Below are 18,760 nucleotides of genomic sequence, written 5' to 3' on the forward strand. Positions count from 1 at the left end.
GCCCCAGTGATTCCGGTGGGGTTGTTCCAACGTTGTGCCTAGAAACAGACCTTTAGACTTTTCTGATAGAAATAAAAAATGTATCAGACTGTCCAAGACATTTGTCTTTCCTTTCTTTACAAAAAACTCTATCAGTCATTGCAAGTTTCAACTGCCTCCAGTATTAATATATTGTGCATGCATATGCACGCAGTTTCAGAGACTAGAACTTTCAGTGTGCTGTGTATATGTAATACACACACACACACATAAAAAACATACATATTGGTACACTGCTGCTCCCTACAGGACAAAGTGTTAAACAAGCCTCTCCCGTTCTCATCCATTACGTTTTAAATATTTTTGTTTTATTTTATAATTACTAGAAATACTAAACTGGGTAAGCTTAAGGGTGTGATACAGTACAAGCTAAGTCTTGCAAAATGACTGGAGCTTCATTTATAGTTGTCTGTATTCAATCTAGCAGATAAATATTGGAAACAAGAAAAGTACTAACGCTGGATGAACGGATAGTTTTAATAATCCTATTTTTATCTAGACGAGCAAATTCCGCTGCGGTAACTTCCATGCACCGTGCTGAAATCCCAGCGATGTGCACGCTAAAGAGCGCTCAAACCCACTCTGTACATGCTCAATGGCATGCTCAAATATTTACTACTAGTCACGCTCGGGCTGAGCCAACAAAGCCCTTGGGGAGCGTAAGCTTTGCACAAATTAAGCCAAACTGAGCCGCCTTCCTTGTTTACTAGCCAATAGCAAGCTGGGCAGCTGCGCCCACAACAAACAGGCTCGGCAGATCACAGAAGGCGGGGACGCTTCGCCCCTCCGAAGGGCTCCCCCCCACCGCCCCTCTGCTTCAGAACTACAACTCCCAGGATGCCTCGCGGGACCCTGAAATGGCGTCCCTTCCGCCCGGGAAGGGAAGGCAGAGCAGGGCCCGGGCCGCCTGGGGAGAGGCGGGGTTGGCCTCGGAACGGAAGCGGGTTTCCCTGGCAGGCAGGCTGGCAGGCAGGTACTACAGGTCAGGCCGGCCGGCCGGGCCCGGTTCCGGGTGCCACTGACTTGGCGACGGAGGAGGCGGATGAGGAGGGGGGGGAGGAGGAGGAGCAGCAGCAGCAGCGCGGGAGGAGAGAAGATGGCGGCGGACCGGGAGACGGAGGTCCCGGCTATTGACAGGAGCTTGCTGGAGTGCTCTGCTGAGGAGACTGCCCTGGTGAGAGGCCTCGGGGGGGGGGGGGGAGGGACGCCGAGGGAGGGGAGACCGAGGCGTTTGGCCGGCCGGCCCGGGGGTGGGCGTCCGACCCGGGCGTTATGAGGCCCGGCAAGGCTGACAGGTGTGTGGGTTGGGACGAGGATAGGAGGAGGGAGGCTGTGAGGGGATGCGAGGGGCTGCGGGCGGAGAAAGAGGCGAGGGGCCGGAGAGGGTGGGTTGGGTTTTTTTTGGGGGGGGGGAGGTTAGAGTTTGTGGGGGTGGGCAGACACTCGCTCCCCAGCGATGGGGGGTGGGGGGAGCCACGTCCAGTGAAGGGGACACGCAGGTTGACACGCAAAAGAAGGAGGAGGGAGTTGAGAAGACAAAGCTCGGCGAGCAAAAAAAGAAAGGGGGTGTTGCGCGTGACAAAAGGTTTTATTGCCTAGCGGGGAAGGCGGGAGGGTCTTCGCTGCTGGGCGTCGGGAAAACGGGGAGGGGCGGGAGGGGGAAAGCAAGTTTCCCAAACAAAAATGGTCTGCGAAGTTAGGCAAGGAGTTGTGCCGCAGTGCTACTACCGAGAGAGCCCTGGGGTTGATTTTTTCCCTTGATGCCTCTGTGCTGCTCCAAAGAGCAAAGCGGCGGGTCTTCTGGGTCGGGGGGAAAGGGTCGTGTGAAAGACCTTGCCAGGTTGTCGCGGCGAAAGGGGGCAAGAGCGGTGACCCCTCTGTAAGCAGGATCGGTTGCATGCTGACTTAACAGAGAAACGAGTCCGTGGTAAGTTACGGACTTGATTCGAGGGAGCACAAGTCAGCGGGGTTAAACCAAACTGCGATCTGAAGTGCGCTCCTTTTTTATTTTTATTTTTATTTTTTGGGGCTGCTTTTTCTTCTCCAAGGCTATTGGGAATGGATTCCTTCCTGCAATAAATTTTGGGATTGATCTATTCGACTTGTATTTAATTTGTAAACAGAGCTTCTGGTACCAGTCATAAATAGGCTATGGTGGTTGACATTAAAATATTACATATTCGGTGGCTTCGCACTTTCCCTCCTCGTCTCTAAGTTTAAAGTCATAATGGGAAATGGCAGGTGTTCTCCCATCTAAACCACTTCGTCACAAGCCTCTGTGTCTGTAGCATTGCTGAGGGTATAATTGAAGAGTCTTAAGGGGAGGTCACTTCTATCTCTTTGGGGAATACTGTATTCTTTCTAGTTGCCCCTTAAACAGAACTCATGTTTTTTTTTAAATAGCTCTGAAATTGTTCATCTGACCCATCTTTTAGTTCGTATGAGCAGCTCTGGGAAGCAGAGAACAATTCCTTCCAGTCAAATAAGTTGCCAGACTTTAAAACTTTTAACACTCCAATAATACATGAGCAGCCTAGTAAAAATTTGCAGTTCCCTGCAAGGTTGGAGAATGTATAGTTTGATGGAGTGTCATGGTGTAACTTTCTATAGATGGATATGGAGTTAAGTTTTGACATCATTGTGTTCCTTTTGTGTGTTTCGTAAAATATAAGATGAATTAGATGTCACAAGTAAAAAAATGTTCTAACAGCCTGTTCATTTTAGCACCTCATATGACCAGAATTCTCTTCTAACATGTTAATACTTATAATTTTATAACTGAGCTCCTGACTTCTGTTACCAAGTAAAAAACTTTCCTCCCAGGACTGAATTTTAGCTTTTTTGTTGAAGTCTTGATACCTTTTCATAGTACTCTCTTTACTCCCAGAAATGTATTATCATAATTGTTGTTACTTTATGTTTATATGTTAAGCTCACTAAATTCACAATTGAGCTCAGTAGCATCCTGTCATAATCTTTATATTTAGACATTTTGAATCTAGTGCTTGCAGATTTGGTTCTTCCCATACCCACAACCGTTTGCAGGATTGACACATAGAATTGTGGAATTGGAATCTGTTGCCCGTTGTGCGGCCTTTAGCAATATGGAGTGTTTTATAGTCCTCATAGTAGCTATCAGTAACATGTTAAATAAAAGTTTTTAATTATTTAATAGATTGGTATAGAAAATTGAATCTTGTTTGTATGTCTAGCTCTCTTTTTCTCCTGTGGAGATTTGAATTTTTGTAGGGAACTTGTGGTAACTTACAGTTGCCTTTTCTTTTTCTGTGAACAAACAATGTTCTTATCTTTTGTATCTTGTACCCTATTTTTAAAACAAAGGAAAGTATATCTTGTACAGTAGAAGGCAAACTTGTAGCCGAGACACTCCTGTGTAGTCACCAAAGACGTCTAATATTCAGTTGTGTTTAACTTTTCTAATGTTATTACAAACTATGCTTATGGAATTGTTAAAATTAAATGTTTTATATCTTTTAAAAATATATAATTTATGTGGCTAGTTTATTATGATTAAATGTTCTCTGAGTATACTATACATAGAATTAAAACCTAGAAAGAATATAAATAGAAGGTGGCTTCAATTTTTATTTGAAATTATAAATTATTTGCATTTGAAAAATACAAGTGTTTTATCTTAGGATTTTTGCAGATACAAGATGTTTAAATATCATCAATAAACATTATTATGGCAGTAATCCTTTTGAAATAGTAAGAACTAATAGATGCATGTTTTAATAGATGATTTTCTGCTGTTGTAAAAGCAGTAGGTGGTTCATTTGTTTTCAGCCCACTGATTAGTGATGACAAAAATAGCATTTTCAACCATTAATGACATTGACAACCTTATTTACATATTCTGTGTATTTACTGTAAATGATACTTTAAATCTATTTCATTTAAGGTTGTTTCTTAAACAAAGTGATTGTTTTTTTTTAAATCTAAAATCAATGGAATATCAAGTTGTTGAAAGTGATTAACACTGTTGGGTGTTGAGGTTAACAATAATTGCACTGCTGCATTTTTAGTTGTGCTTTTATGTTAGTTTTTCCGCTAAGAGGAATTAGAAAGTGGACAAGGTTCTACCAAGAAGACATTGGCTTGGATTCAGTTTAGCACTAAGTAACAAAGATTAACACATGTGCTGTTACTTGGCACTATATTAGATGAAAGCCGTGATTCAGATTGTTTAATTCAGACTCTTTAATTCTGGCTAAAATAATTTACATGCAAAAGTTGATAAGTTTGTATCATTACAGCCTGACCTATCCACAAGCACATTTATACAAATTATATGGCAACTCCTTGGCTTCTGCTTTGAGTTCACTTAAAAGTGCTATACAGCTTCATCAGTAAATAAATCAGATGATTTGACTGTCGTATCAAGCTTTCCAAGCTAGGGTTTTCCCCCTTATAATTTGTGTACTTTATACATAATAATAATAAAAAATTATTTATACCTCGCCCCTCCCCGGCCAGAACCAGGTTCTGCATTCTGAATAGGTTATCAAGTCAAAATATTTCCAGAAAATAACTGAAGTATTGGATGGAGCTGTGAAAACCCATGTTCTTTATTATTAATTATATTTGTTAGTCGCTGTATGCAAAAAAAGTCTCAAAACTAGATAAAATACAAACAGATAAAATCAAACAGAAACCAGAATGTTTAAAATGACATACAGTATAAAATTCCTAAAATGCTCATCAGCATTACAATAAAAAGGACGAGACCTGCCCATTGCCAAAAATGAGCCCAAAAGAAGAAGCTAGTTTGGCTACCAGCATGTCTAAATATTAGGTTAAATTTTGGAAATGGCAAGGTTCACTCTGTATAATGTTTGGTAATTCCAGGATGAAAGTAATAGGAATTGCCCATCACCTTGGTGCCCTGGGCTTGTGAAGTTTGAGAAGAATTTGGATGGTTTCTGGTAAGAAAGAGATGCTAGACTAGCTGGATCTTGTCTTGATCCAGCAAAACAATTCTTACGCTCTCTTTGTTAAGGCTCAGTGGTGGGTGTACCAAATTATTTCATTCCTTTACCACTGAAAAATATCAGAGCTAATCAGGAAGAGCTTTCAGAATAACTTTCATACATTTCTGTCAGAAGACAGTTGGATCCTTCCTGCATTGGTATGGTTGCTTGTTGGGGAATACTCCCTTGAACCTCCTCCCCGATTTCAGGTTGAGCACAGTTGTGCGGTGCCACTTAACATTTCCCCCCCCCTCATGCAGGCACAGCATAAATGTCAAGCGTGGCAAGTGAGGTTACTTCAGGCCAGGCATACTGAAGTTGAATCACTTTGTGTTCCTGGCATGCCTTGAAAACCCACTTGCTTATTCTTTGTTTTTTAATGACTGTAGTTTTAAAAGAAAAGCAGTGATATAATGGGCTTTGAAGCCATGTCTTCTGATTAACACTTTAAAAAAAAATCTTTCAAAGGCTTCCATTCCTTCACCTTGGCTCTCTTCCACCCCACCCCATACTAAATGTCACACCGTCAGCAGAATTCCATTGAAGAAAACTTTAAAAGCAGTAAAACTTTTAGAGTAAACAGGATTAATACTACAGATTGTGAAACTGTGTGACAAAAAGAACTTCATTGACTTCTTGTGGCTGTTGCCAAATGCAGGTTTTTTCCTGGGCAGTGCTCTTATCCAAAATGAGGTTGTTTACAAAGGTTTATGGGTTTATTTGTATGTAGTTGCACCTTTCTTTGAAAGCTTTTTGAAACTACCAATTTTGAGGCAACAGCCACTTTTCAAAGGGTCCTCCAGCTAGTTGTGCAGTTTGACTTTAGACTTGTATTTATTGTACATCTCTGTGTACGCATTGCCACATGGTAAACTACTTTGAAACTTGCAGCTTTTAAAAGGAAAAAAGTTGACAACTGATTGGTCATGGATATGCTCTTGGATATGCTCAAAGCATCTCTCTGGACTGTAGACGTTAAAATTGACTGAATTTTATACTGATAGTTGTAGAGATGTTATACTACATAGGAAAGTTCTACCACCACTGTAGTATTTTCATAAAGAAATATGCTGGAAAGCTATGAAATATTTTTTAGTTTGAGATGTTTGCTGATGACCTGAATGGGTTGGGTATTGTCTCTTATCATGTGACAGAGGCAGGAGAGCAAAGAACTTTGGGAGGCAGTGCTAATGTGTGTTAACTTTTTCCCCCTTATAGAAGTGGCTGCAAACGCCTGATCTTCCGAAAGAAATATACAAGCACCTTGCCTACTATGTACCCAAAATTTACTGTAGGGGTCCTAATCCAGCCCCACAAAGCGAAGATTTGCTTGCGCAACAGGTTTTGCTGGGACCAATGGAATGGTACCTATGCGGTGAAGACCCTGCATTTGGCTTTCAGAAACTTGAGCAATCCAACAAACCTTCACATCTTTGTGGCCGGGTGTTTAAAGTTGGCGAGCCTACATACTCTTGCAGGTAACTAGTCACTAGTCACTTCTTTTAAACTGTCAAGCCCCTTAACAGTTGAATGATTTGAGCTTTATTTATTTATTTATTTATTTAAAACATTTTTAATACCACCACTCATTAAGGGCAGTTTACAATAAAAGCAATCCAGTAAATCCAGTGAAAGCAGGTTCCCTACCCAGGAGCTGTTGTAGTTGGCATACCAGTTAAAGTTGAAGAAAGGCAGCTACATGCTGCAGACGGTTGGGGCTGCGTGGAAGGTGGTGTGGGAGGTTGTAACTGGATGTAGGATTTTGGCAAAAAACGCCTCCTCCCCTTTTTCCGTTAGGTCCCAACTAGATCAGGCTACATACTCACGAGGGCACAATTTGATACCCTTGTTATATCTGATCTCTGGTTCCAAAGAACAGCAAAACCCAACCTGTTTGGGTTATTTGTGGCTGCCATTTAGTACTTTTTAATTCTTTGCTTTCTGGGCAGGTAGTGGTTTTGAACTGCAGTTTTTGTTTCTCCATAGCTTTAGTCCTCATAGTTTCAAGTGTCATGAATCTTTGGAATTTCAGCAGCTCTTTCTCAAAATTGGGTGTCAGGATTGCAGGAGTTGTGGTGGGTTGTCCATACTTGAACACTATTTCCCCTCTCTCCCTCTCACATAAATGCGTAGGCTTGGGTCCCAACATACATACAGAACTTCCAGATTTAGCAACTTGTCAGCCTCCCCAGAGAATTATAGGGTTGTGTTCAACTAATTTTTACTGAAGAGTAGATTCATATAAATTAATGAACACAACTAAGTTGGGGCCATTAATTTGAATGGGTCTACTGTGGGGGGACTTCAACATAGCACTATGGGAGTTGTTCCATCAGTGCAAACATTTCAGCTTGTCAGAAGGAACAATCTCCCCTCTCCTCCCAATCACACACTGTTATAGCAGTTCTCCTCTAAGCCACCCATAATGAGCACCATTATAAAATTTAATCCTAATTTCTGTAGTTTTAAAAAAGCAATCAGAAAGACACATCCACATGCAAAAACATGACTTTTCACCACGGGTATAGGGCGATATATGATTTCAATAAATAACAACAACAACAACATAATATAATATTTCCATCTGCATAGAAGGTCCTAGGTTGTGTCCAATATACATTACAGGCTTTTTCTCAAGCAGTTGACAGTTCAATCCTATACAGATCTTCTCAGAAGTGTCCTATTGAATTCAGTGGCGCTTGTTTTTAGTTAAATATGTATAGAAGTTCATCCTAAACATTGTGTAGTTGGCCCTTTTATTAACATGTTTTTCTACTCTCTTTTTTTGTCAGAGATTGTGCAGTTGATCCAACTTGCGTGCTTTGCATGGAATGTTTCCTGGGAAGTGTTCACAGAGAGCATCGATACAGGGTTAGTAAGCCTATATGTGATTTTAGTGATGTCTCATTCAGAATCAAATTTGTGACTTGGTCAAATCAAATGAGTGTATATTTTATCACACTTTTCCCCCCTGTTGCCTTTTCCTCTCCTCCCTCTCTCTTCCCCCGCTCCCCAATGCAAAAGTAGCATTACAAAAGCTATGAAATTCAGTATGTAGGAAGTACTCCCACTTGCCTAGGCAGCCCTGATGTTTTCACACAGATCAGTACTTTGAGTAACATTAAATGTTGCGGCTTTCAGAAACTAAAAGTTTGACTTTGAAGTTCATATCCTTAGATTATAGGTGTAAGTGTAGGTAGAAAGGCTTAATGAGAGTAATCACAGACAATAAATGAATGCGTCAACCAGTTATGACACAGCAGCTGCCTTATTGCTCACAAATAACTCAGCACTGTTATTTAAAAGAAGAAAACAGCATCTTGAGTATATCCCTTTATCACTGAACATATGATGCACTAAAGGCTGAAATTAACAAATAAATAGGTATTTTGGCTGCAATCCTATGGTCCCAGACAGGGCATCCTAGGGACCATAGGATGTTTCCGTTCCCCCTGTGAAGGTGGAGGCAGTGGTCCAAACTCATGGGAGATCTGACCTAGTTTTCCCCCCTCCAAGCTGTCACAGGAACCTCTACAGCCCTATCTTGCCAACTTTGAGCTCTGAAACTAGTAGATGCTACAGAGATGGGTCAGTGTTCCCACTCCCTTGACACCCCTTCCACCCCCCCCCAAAAAAAGCAGAGGGAATTAATACGACAACCCAGGAGCCGGCTCATGTTCCTTCCTATTGGAAACAATAGGAGATAAATCATTTTTGAAAAAACAGAAATGGGACAGGTAATATGGTGCTTCTCTCTCTCTCAGCCTGAGGCCATGTGCCCAGTAGGGCTCTGGGTTTGGTGGTTTGTTGATCTTCAGCCCCCCCCCCCGGCCCAACTTTTGGATTTCTTTCCCCTTTACAGAAATTATCAGGGGTCTGCAAATGTTAATTCCTACTAATCAGCTTTGATAATCCAGTTTTGATGGCACAACTATGCAGATACGTTATTTATGTTATCATGTTTGTTTTTCTAAGGATGGTTTATGCCCTTTGCCCATGCCCCAGGGCAGCTTACAACGAAGTTAAATGAGGTAAAAAAAAATCTATGAAACAAAACAAGTCCTTGAAACACCACACCACTGATAGTGTGAAGTTATGTAGCTCAGTCTTTGTATACTATAGGTTGCATTATTTTTATTTACTTTGAACCTGAAATTAATCCCATAGCTTTCGTCAGGCATTTTACCCCTTTCAGATTTTGTTTCTCTACACTGCCACCCCATAATATGCTTCATACAAGTTCACATGTTAAACATAATAAATTGCACACTTAAAGTAAGGGAAAGGCTTCACTCTCCATTCCCCTGGCCTTATCTTTAAGTTGGACCTGTTTTTGCTCTGATTGCTTAACATAGATTATAGACTCATAGAATCGGCGTTGGAAGGGATCCCAAGGGTCATCTAGTCCAACCTGCTGCAATGCAGGAATCCTGCCCACAGCCGACCCTGGGTGGGCTTGAACTACCAACCTTCTGGTTAACAGCCAGATGCACTGTCTCATTAGAATAGCTGCTAACTGAAGAAGAATAGGATAAGATAGTCCTTATCTTGTTATCGCTTAATTCACTTGCTGGAGCAGGGGGAAACTTTCTGTAATTTATTTGGGATGTGCATTTCTTGAAGTATGTAAGTTAGCAGAACTAATAATCATAAGGCCAACCAGTCAGTATTTTCCATAATCTAACCTAAAATTGGAACTGGTTTAAGTGAGTCATGCAATAGACTCAAGTGACTCTTGTTCTTTTATTCTATACAATAATTCCTATAATGTATGATTCTAAGATCATGTCTGCTGATTTGTCTGTATGACCTCATATTTTAGTACAATAGTAGGATCTTCTCCTGTAGGCATTTTATCACGAGTGGAGGCTTGAGCTGGAACAGAATCTATTGAATCCTTGTTCATAAAAAAGCAGTCAGGACAGACCTGGAGAATACGCCCTGCTTAGCTCTAAAAGCAAGGAGAATTCTGCTTGCTATAGCTCATATCATTGATTTACCCTTAGTTTGAAAGGTAATAATGACTTTCCTTCCCCTCTGCCCTTTCATAAGACTTGCTGATCCTTTGGCACTGGGAGCAGCCAGCTGTCAGGGCTATTACTGGAAGATGGAGCCTTATTCTGGTGGTGAGCCCAAAGGACATTCCTGTAGTCTCTGCTCCATTGAGTATAGGATTTGTTATACAAAATGTAAAGCAGCCATTTAACTTAACATCACAAGGATTGAAAAACCACCACGAATCTCTAAATTGTCTCTCAGGTCTTTTTCACTGTGTCCCAGATTGCCAATCAGTTTTGGATAGAAAGCTTACCAGCCTGGGTTTTCATTTACGAAGCATACTTTCTTCTTCATATTTATTTTAAAATAATGCTGTAGATGACAACATCTGGTGGAGGAGGTTTCTGTGACTGTGGCGATACTGAAGCTTGGAAAGAAGGTCCATACTGCCAGAAGCATGAACATAACACTTCAGAAACAGAAGAAGAGGAGGTAAGGATACACAGGTTTTCAAAATTATTTTGTGCTGTTGCTCAGGTAACTCTGGTTTGGACAGAGAGCAAGATTTGAGAGCCCACTCTCTGGCCTAACTCTAGGACACCCACGCCACCCACATGACATCTTTGCTTCCTCCTGTACAAAGCAGGAGGGAATACATCAAGATTGTTATTTCAGTCAGGTGTGCTTTATTATGTTTTCTGTATTTAAGTATCTTGTTCTTCACTTCAGGAGCTTTTAACATTAAATGACTTTTTCTAGTCTTTCTAGCAGCCAGATCCCATAGACTAGGGCAGGCATAGGCAAACTCGGCCCTCCAGATGTTTTGAAACTACAATTCCCATCATCCCTGACCACTGGTCCTGTTAGCTAGAGATGATGGGAGTTGTAGTCCCAAAACATCTGGCGGACCAAGTTTGCCTATGCCTGGACTAGGGTATAAGAATTTTCAAATAATTAACTTAGATGTGTTAAGCTTCTTTTAGCTGTAGGGGAAATGTTAGAAATTATTACCTCGATGTTAACACTTTCCTCCTTTTTTCATTTTAGGATCCTCTTGTGCATTTGACAGAAGATATGATAGCAAAAGTTTACAATATTTTTGCTATCATGTTTCAGTATGCTGTAGATATTTTAACATGGGAAAAAGAAAACGATTTACCACCTGGTTTAGAGACAGTGTAAGTGAAATTGCTGTTTGAACTTCCAAGACTGGCACAGTTTTTAATGGAAAAATGTTAGCTGCATCTTAATTCATAAATGACATTGTGTGCCGCCTAAAAAGAGTTGCCACTGGTTTAGTGCCGTTGAAATAAGTGTGACACACATTTACATCACATCAGTTTCAGCAGGTCTTCAATGTGATCAGTTTTCTATGGATCGCACTCAGTGGATATATCTTACTTGAGAGTAAATGCTATTGTGCTCAGTGGGACATAGCTTTAACTAAACATGCTTAAAATAGCTGTTCCTTGAGGCTAAAAGGGAAATGTTTTTAATACACTTCTCTAAAGAATTATATTGATTTTTTCTTATTGAAAAGTCTGTTCTCTCTCCCTCTCCTCCTTTATTTACCAAATAAATTAGTGGTTGGGGTTTTTTTGTAGAATAATGCTTCTTGCCAATAGTATCTAATGCAATTTGGCACCGCTATAGTAAGCTAATGTCACTGAAAATAGTGATAGGATCCAGCATATCCCATAGGATAATATAATAACTTGGATCCAGAGAACATAAAACAGAACTCCACCTGTGCAGTAGGATGTTCCTCACTACAACTCCCTCTGCCCCTCCCCAAGTTGCTCCTGAAGCTTGGTAGTCCCTGCGGGATGGTCCACAGAGGGTCAGTTGGATTGGGAAATTAGAGGAATTTGGCAAGGCTGTCATGTACAAGCAGAAGTAGTTTTCCACTCACGCAAGGCACGGTAGTAAAATTAATCACAAGAGCCCTCCATCTTCCTATTGCTGATTCAGTATGTTTCCTTAATAGAGATTCCAGTAAATAGAAGTATTGAAATGCTAGAGAAAATACCTTGATTGATTTAAATTAATTATGTTCCTTATTCGTAATACTGTCTTTACAGTGAGAAGACGGATACTTACTTCTGCATGCTTTTTAATGATGAAGTTCACACATACGAACAGGTTATTTACACTCTTCAAAAAGCTGTCAATTGCACACAAAAGGAAGCCATTGGTTTCGCAACAACTGTAGACAGAGATGTAAGTAAGCTCTTTAGACTTCCATTGAAATATTGGATAAAAATGATTAAGCTTGGTCAGTTTAAGAGGATTTAGTCCTGTAGTTCTTTCCATATTTCCTTCCTGCTAGCTGATCAACCATTTACCTTATTTGGAGGAATAGAAGGAGCTAGGCAATTTCCAAAGCAACACTAGAGCATAGTTCATTAGTTCATTCCTTGATTATACTTGCTGCAATTGGCCCTCTTGGCAGGAGCATACTTGATAACATACAGTTTTGCACCCCCACCTCCACTTTGCAAATCATGCTGTGAAAGTTGGGACACTTCCTTCCTGGATGCCTTCCCAACCTGAGATTCTTTGGCAATGCTTTTGCAAGTTAACTTCACAGTGAGTCTCTGGGAAAGCACTTTTTAAAATTTGAGAAAACCTCCTCTCTTCTTACACCATCCACCAAGAAAATATATTTTAGCCAGTCTTTTCTAATGTAACATAGAGGCAAAACCTGTAAAAACAAAGTGAGGCTCTCTCCAATCTTTGTAGCACTGAATATTTTACAAGCAACATGCTCACTCTGAGGCTGAAAATTCATTATGGAGGGTGTGCGGCTGCTGCTGAAATCTGAAAAAAATAAAAATAAAAAAGACTGGCCAGAGGGAAAGCACTAGCACAGGACACAAAAAAGAGCAAATCTCAAAATTATGCACAAGAATCAGTGAGTTTATTGCTCACAAATGTGTTTTGGATCAATAAACTCTTTCTTAAGGGTTATTCAACCATTTCCCTCTCATGCAATAATCAGACTACATGTAAGATGGCTTAATCGGTTTTTTTGAAGGGTGGGGGAAAACGCACCCTATGGTTGTATCTTAAATATGTCCCTGCATTCACAGAGGCTCTTGGCTCCAACGTAAACCTCCTCTCTCCCCCCTTCCAGTTATGGCAGCCTCTGCTGGAGTGTAACTTAGGATAAGTATTTAACCCATGAAACTCAACTAGAACAAAAATGGGCCTCAGTCTAATTCAGGGGCAGGAAACTGGATTTGCCTGTCTATAGCCCTGGTTAGCCATAACCACCCAGAGTGATGTGATATCATAGCACGTATGCTTCTCTCTCTCTCTTAGAAAAACCCCTTTTATTTATTTGTTTCTTTAAATAAATCCCAGCTCAAAACATAATTTAAGGTACCGTATTTTTCGCTCTATAAGACACACCTAGTTTTAGAGGGGGAGAACAAGAAAAAAAATATTCTTCCCCTCTCTGCACAGCGCCCCTTCAGCCCCTTCCGTTTCTCCTCCTGCTTCACTGAAGGGGCGCTGCGCAGAGAGGGAAAGCTGCGCAGCGCCTCTCCAGCAAAGCGAAGCCAGGAGAGCAAGAGGGATTGGTGCGCACCGATCCCTCTTGCTCTCCTGGCTTCAGGGATAGCCGCCTGAAGCCTCTGGAGCGCAGCGGGAGCTCCCGCTACACTCTGGAGGCTTCGCCTTGCTTTCCCTGAAGCCATGGAGCCTGCATTCGCTCCATAAGACGCACACACATTTCCCCTTACTTTTTAGGAGAGGAAAAGTGCGTCTTATAGAGCAAAAAATACGGTATATATTTATCATATGATTGTGGATCTTTCAGAATTGCTGAGGAATTTAATAGTTTTGTTTGCTTTTTCATAGGTGATATTTGCTATATCAGCAATAAATGCAATTTACATGATAAACATGTGAAGCATATATACATACTGCTTACTTAAACTGAATATATGACATTTTAATTTATGTTAAATATATTTAACACAAGCTTAATTGTGTTAATATGTGCTATTTAGCAGAAGTCATTGTTGGTATAGGGTTGATTTAATTCAAGCAGTCTAATTCAAGGATTAGAAACGTAGGTGACTTCAATGTGCAATCAAAACATATTATTTAGTTTTAGTTATATCTTTAATTAGCTATTAATAGCCATGTAACTGTTTAACAGGGACGCAGGTCAGTTCGCTATGGAGACTTTCAGTACTGTGAGCAAGCCAAATCAGTGATAGTGGTAAGTGACATTGCTTCATTTCCCTTAACTGAATGGTATATATCCTTACTTCATTATAATCAATTCACTGTTATAGCATATCTGCCCATTAACATTTTAAAACTGTATGTGACATTTTAAGAACGTTAAGGAAATGTTAAATGTGTTTGATGGAAGTGGCAGCATGCCTTGCAAGTCACTTGCCTGATGGTTCTATCATTCTTCAAAAACTAAAAATTGGCACATTCTACTTTAAAATTGTGGTAACCTCCAGATTAGATTACAGCAATGTATTGTACATGGAGTTGCCTTTGAAGACTGGAAACTAAATATAATTCAGAGTATAATTGCTGGACTATTAAGTGGGTATTGGGTATTGGAATGACAGCTCACAAGTGCTTAAAGTGTTGAATTGGCTCCCAGTCATATTTCCAGGCAAAGTTCAAAGTGCTGGTGCTTTCCTTCAAATTGCTATACTGTTTGTGAGTAAAGATGCATAGGATTGAAAGGGAAAATGTATATTTTCAGCTCAAGTCTTCCCTAAGATTCTGGGGGTCTAATGAAGAAACCCCCAGTCCAACCTGTATGACTCGTGCTAAGAAGCAAAGTTCAGCAGATACATCTACTGGATAAAAAATTGTATTCAAAAGAGCGTAGCCATAATGTTTCTCTGCAGTCATCACTGAATTACTTGCACAATGTCCAAAACTAGACTGGGACCTGCATTGTGGTGAATAGATACTTGGCACTTTTGGCCTTGACTGTGTCATTTAATTGCATGATGGGATTGAAGACTGTAATCTTTAGTTGGGAAAGAAGCCTTGAACTCATGGCTCCCCATGCCTATCAGACAAGTGATGTGCTCTCCATCTGCAGTTACAGATAGTTGGAAGCCCTTTGCTGTAGTCATATCTGTCAGAGCCAGAAAGGGTAAGGGAAGTTGAACCTACATGTGGTGATGGACTAATTTCAATTGTTCCTAAGGCTGTTTGCCTTCAGTATTAGAAACAGAATTCAAGTTTTACCATTCTTGCATTACAAAGTGTAGACATATAGTATTAGATATTGGGAAAGCTTGTAAAAACCATGAAAATCCAATTGCCTGGGATTGTTCTATGTCTTAACTGTACAAACTTGAAAAGTGCTGTGTTTGGGGCAAAACCTGTTAATGGCTTCTCTTTTCCCTGCCCCTTTTCCTTTCCTTAAGAGAAGTACCAGTCGCCAGACTAAGCCGTTGAAGGTTCAAGTTATGCATTCATCTATTGTTGCCCATCAGAGTTTTGGTTTGAAGCTTCTAACTTGGCTTGGCAATATTATTGGATATTCAGGTACTGAAATTTGACACACTTATGATATAACTGAAAGAGAAAAGCCATGATTGAAAAGCAGAAAATTCCTCTTTCTAGGGACAGAATGATAGACTGACATGGTCTTGTGGATATGGTACAAACATAACAAAAATATATGTGTTCAGGCTTATTGGTTCAGTTTACTTAAAGCATGAGGACGAAGCTACTTGTGATGCGGAAAGTCCCTGAAAGAATCTCCCAACATTCTTTTCGTTTCCTAAAATTGGCCACAAGGGCACCTGAAGTAGGGAGAGTTTTATATTTCTCCCATGCCATTTCCTGACTGCAAGTCATCCCTATCCCTGAGCAATTTCAGGTCCCACTTGTCTGCTTTCTAAATACGATTCTCCTCTAATGACCTTACATCACTTAAGCTTTCTATGTTGGAGACAGCCTATTCTGCAAGATCATGCATATCTGTAGTAAATACAAAATAAAGATGAATGCCTTCTATTTTAAGAATGTGCATGTTGGAGATGTAAATGTCTTACATACAACTGAGTTTTATGCACAAAACGGATGATTAAAGCAAACCAGTTAATCCTTTTGGTTCACGTATTACTGTTTCTCCTTAATTAGATGGCCTTCGAAGAATATTGTGTCAAGTTGGCTTACTGGAGGGACCAGAAGGAGAAAACTCTTCTCTTGTGGATAAACTCATGCTGTCCGATTCTAAACTCTGGAAAGGTGGGCTATTCCTTCTTGTTTTAAGAATCTACCTGCACCACAGTCTGGTTGCTGGGAACGCATCTTCTTTCACACAGCTAAAGCAGCCTAGATAAATCAGAGCAAAAAGCAGCTGTGATGAGAGGGATGGGCACAGACCTAAGGTGCTCAGATACGAAATTCATATATCTTAGTTTACTCCTGGTTTACTTCAGTCTTGGTGGAAGGCACTGTCAAGAGGAAAGTGCTGCTCAGGATATCATAAGAAGCAAGGCTAGAAGTAGTGAGGCATTGATCCCTGCCAAGCTCAGATCTAAGCCAAACAAGCATCTACACATCCAAACATCTGGAGCAGCAGAGCTGTAGACTCTGGGCACTTCTTAATGCTGTGCCACGTCTTTCTATGCTTCCTGTGCTCTACTGTGCAAGGCTTCCCCCTTTTGGACACCTTCCCACATGGCTGGTGTAAGATGCTACTGCTGCATAACAACAACAACAAATTGATTGATTGATTGATTATTATTTATAACCCACCCATCTGGCTGGTTGGGTTTCCCCAACCACTCTGGGCGGCTCCCAACAGAATATTAAAAACAAGATAACTTGTTATCTTGATATCTGAAGAAGTGTGCATGCACACGAAAGCTTATCCAAGAACAAACTTAGTTGGTCTCTAAGGTGCTACTGGACAAATATATATATATATTTATATGTAGACTGCGTCAGACCAACACGGCTACCTACCTGAATCTAAAACAAGATAAAACATCAATCCTTAAAAACTTCCCTAAACAGGGCTGCCTTCAGATGTATTCTAAAAGTCAGATAGTTGTTTATTTCCTTGACATCTGAAGGGAGGGCATTCCACAGGGCGGTTGCCACTACCGAGAAGGCCCTCTGCCTGGTTCCCTGTAACCTCACTTCTCGCAGTGAGGGAACCACCAGAAGGCCCTTGGAGTTGCTTTTTTGGTAAAACAAGTCTTTTAAGGCTGCAATCCTAAACACACTTAATAGGGAGTAAGCCCCACTCAAGTTGTTAGGACACCTTGTCTTCATGACAACTTAACAAAATGATTTAACTATTTCAGTCCTACATCAGCACATTGTCAAAACTTCATGATTGCTCTAAAGTTATTTGGATGATGCTGTCATATAATAGTCCTCCACATTGATATGTATCTTTCTTTTTTTGAACAACAACAACAGGAGCTAGAAGTGTGTACCATCAGTTATTCATGAGCAGCCTACTTATGGATTTGAAGTACAAGAAGCTCTTTGCTATCCGATTTGCAAGGGTGAGTAACTTTCCTAATGAAAAATACTTTAGAATGCAAAGTCTGACTTTTCAGGTATTATTATTATTATTATTTATTACTTACACCCTGCCCACCTGGCTGGGTTTCCCAACAGCTCCCAAAAGAAAATTAAAAGCACAATAACACATCAAACATTAAAAACTTCCCTAAACAGGACTGCCTTCAGATGTCTTCTAAAAGTAAGATAGTTGTTTATTTCCTTGACATCTGATGGGAGGGCGTTCCACAGGGTGGGCGCCACTACCGAGAAGGCCCTCTGCCTAGTTCCCTGTAACCTCACTTCTTTCAGTAAGGGAACCGCCAGAAGGCCCTCAGCGCTGGACCTCAGTGTCTGGGCTGAACGATGGGGTTGGATACGCTCCTTCAGATATACTGGGTTTAGGCTGTTTAGGGTTTTAAAGGTCAGCACCACATAGTGGAACACGTAGATTGTTACACTAAAACAGGCAAACTTGGCCCTCCAGCTGTTTTGGGACTACAGTTCCCATCATCCCTGACCACTGGTCCTGTTAGCTGGGGATGATGGGAGTTGTAGTCCCAAAACAGCTGGAGGGCCAAGTTTGGCCATTCCTTCACTAAATAGTAACAACCTGGTGCCAAAGGCTCCTTATGCCTTTTGGAGTTCTGGGTTGTACATGGTATTCCTGCATGAAAAAGGACTGCCTGATGACTTGATGTTTGGGCACATCTGCATGTACTGTTTAGATGCATGCACAAAGCTGGCCTCAATATTAAAGTCAACGTGGAAGCTTTGGATCACAGCCTAAATGTGGAAATGTATATTCCTATGTGATCTGGATGGCACATGTTACCACTTTTGCTGGATGTGCCTAACAATCCAAATAAAAAAGCAGTTAACCAAGGTTAAGCCAGGCATAATGGTGAACTCTGGCTTAATACAAGCCAGAATCATTGTGCTGAAACTGGCAAATGGCTTGGGGAGGAGGAGGGAGGAGCTCTCATTCCTAGCTAACTGTGGTTTATGAAGCCTGAAAGATCGTCTGAAGAGGGCTGTTGTGTTGTGGAATGAAGTCAGCGTCATTTTCGAATAACTTGGAGTAGTTAACCATGTAATCTGAAAAATAAGAATTATTCTTATATATTGCCCTGCTTCCCAAATATGACCTCTAAATATTGGCTAAACCCAATAGCATTTCCTTATGACAACCTCTAATTGACTTCCTTTTGCTT

General features: G+C 40.8%; 1 protein-coding gene across 3 annotated transcripts in view; it reads left to right on the plus strand.

Moving 5' to 3' along the window:
* The first annotated feature begins 931 nt into the window (after window positions 1-931).
* UBR2 (ubiquitin protein ligase E3 component n-recognin 2) overlaps window positions 932-18,760 on the plus strand; it is a 55,046-nt gene continuing 37,217 nt past the window's right edge. For 2 of the 3 annotated variants that reach the window (XM_081000481.1, XM_081000480.1), the window contains exons 1-10: window positions 942-1,213; window positions 6,249-6,508; window positions 7,823-7,901; window positions 10,407-10,520; window positions 11,076-11,206; window positions 12,110-12,248; window positions 14,197-14,259; window positions 15,446-15,566; window positions 16,167-16,274; window positions 17,460-17,548. In XM_081000481.1, the coding sequence (XP_080856607.1) occupies window positions 1,082-1,213; window positions 6,249-6,508; window positions 7,823-7,901; window positions 10,407-10,520; window positions 11,076-11,206; window positions 12,110-12,248; window positions 14,197-14,259; window positions 15,446-15,566; window positions 16,167-16,274; window positions 17,460-17,548 (1,236 nt within the window). In that variant the 5' untranslated portion in view covers window positions 942-1,081. Of the gene's footprint in view, window positions 1,214-6,248; window positions 6,509-7,822; window positions 7,902-10,406; window positions 10,521-11,075; window positions 11,207-12,109; window positions 12,249-14,196; window positions 14,260-15,445; window positions 15,567-16,166; window positions 16,275-17,459; window positions 17,549-18,760 lie in introns of all 3 variants that reach the window. The other variant, XM_081000482.1, reaches the window with a different exon arrangement.

The sequence above is a fragment of the Podarcis pityusensis genome (genome assembly GCF_964106645.2).
Source record: "Podarcis pityusensis genome assembly, chromosome: 3".
Taxonomy (NCBI): domain Eukaryota; kingdom Metazoa; phylum Chordata; class Lepidosauria; order Squamata; family Lacertidae; genus Podarcis; species Podarcis pityusensis.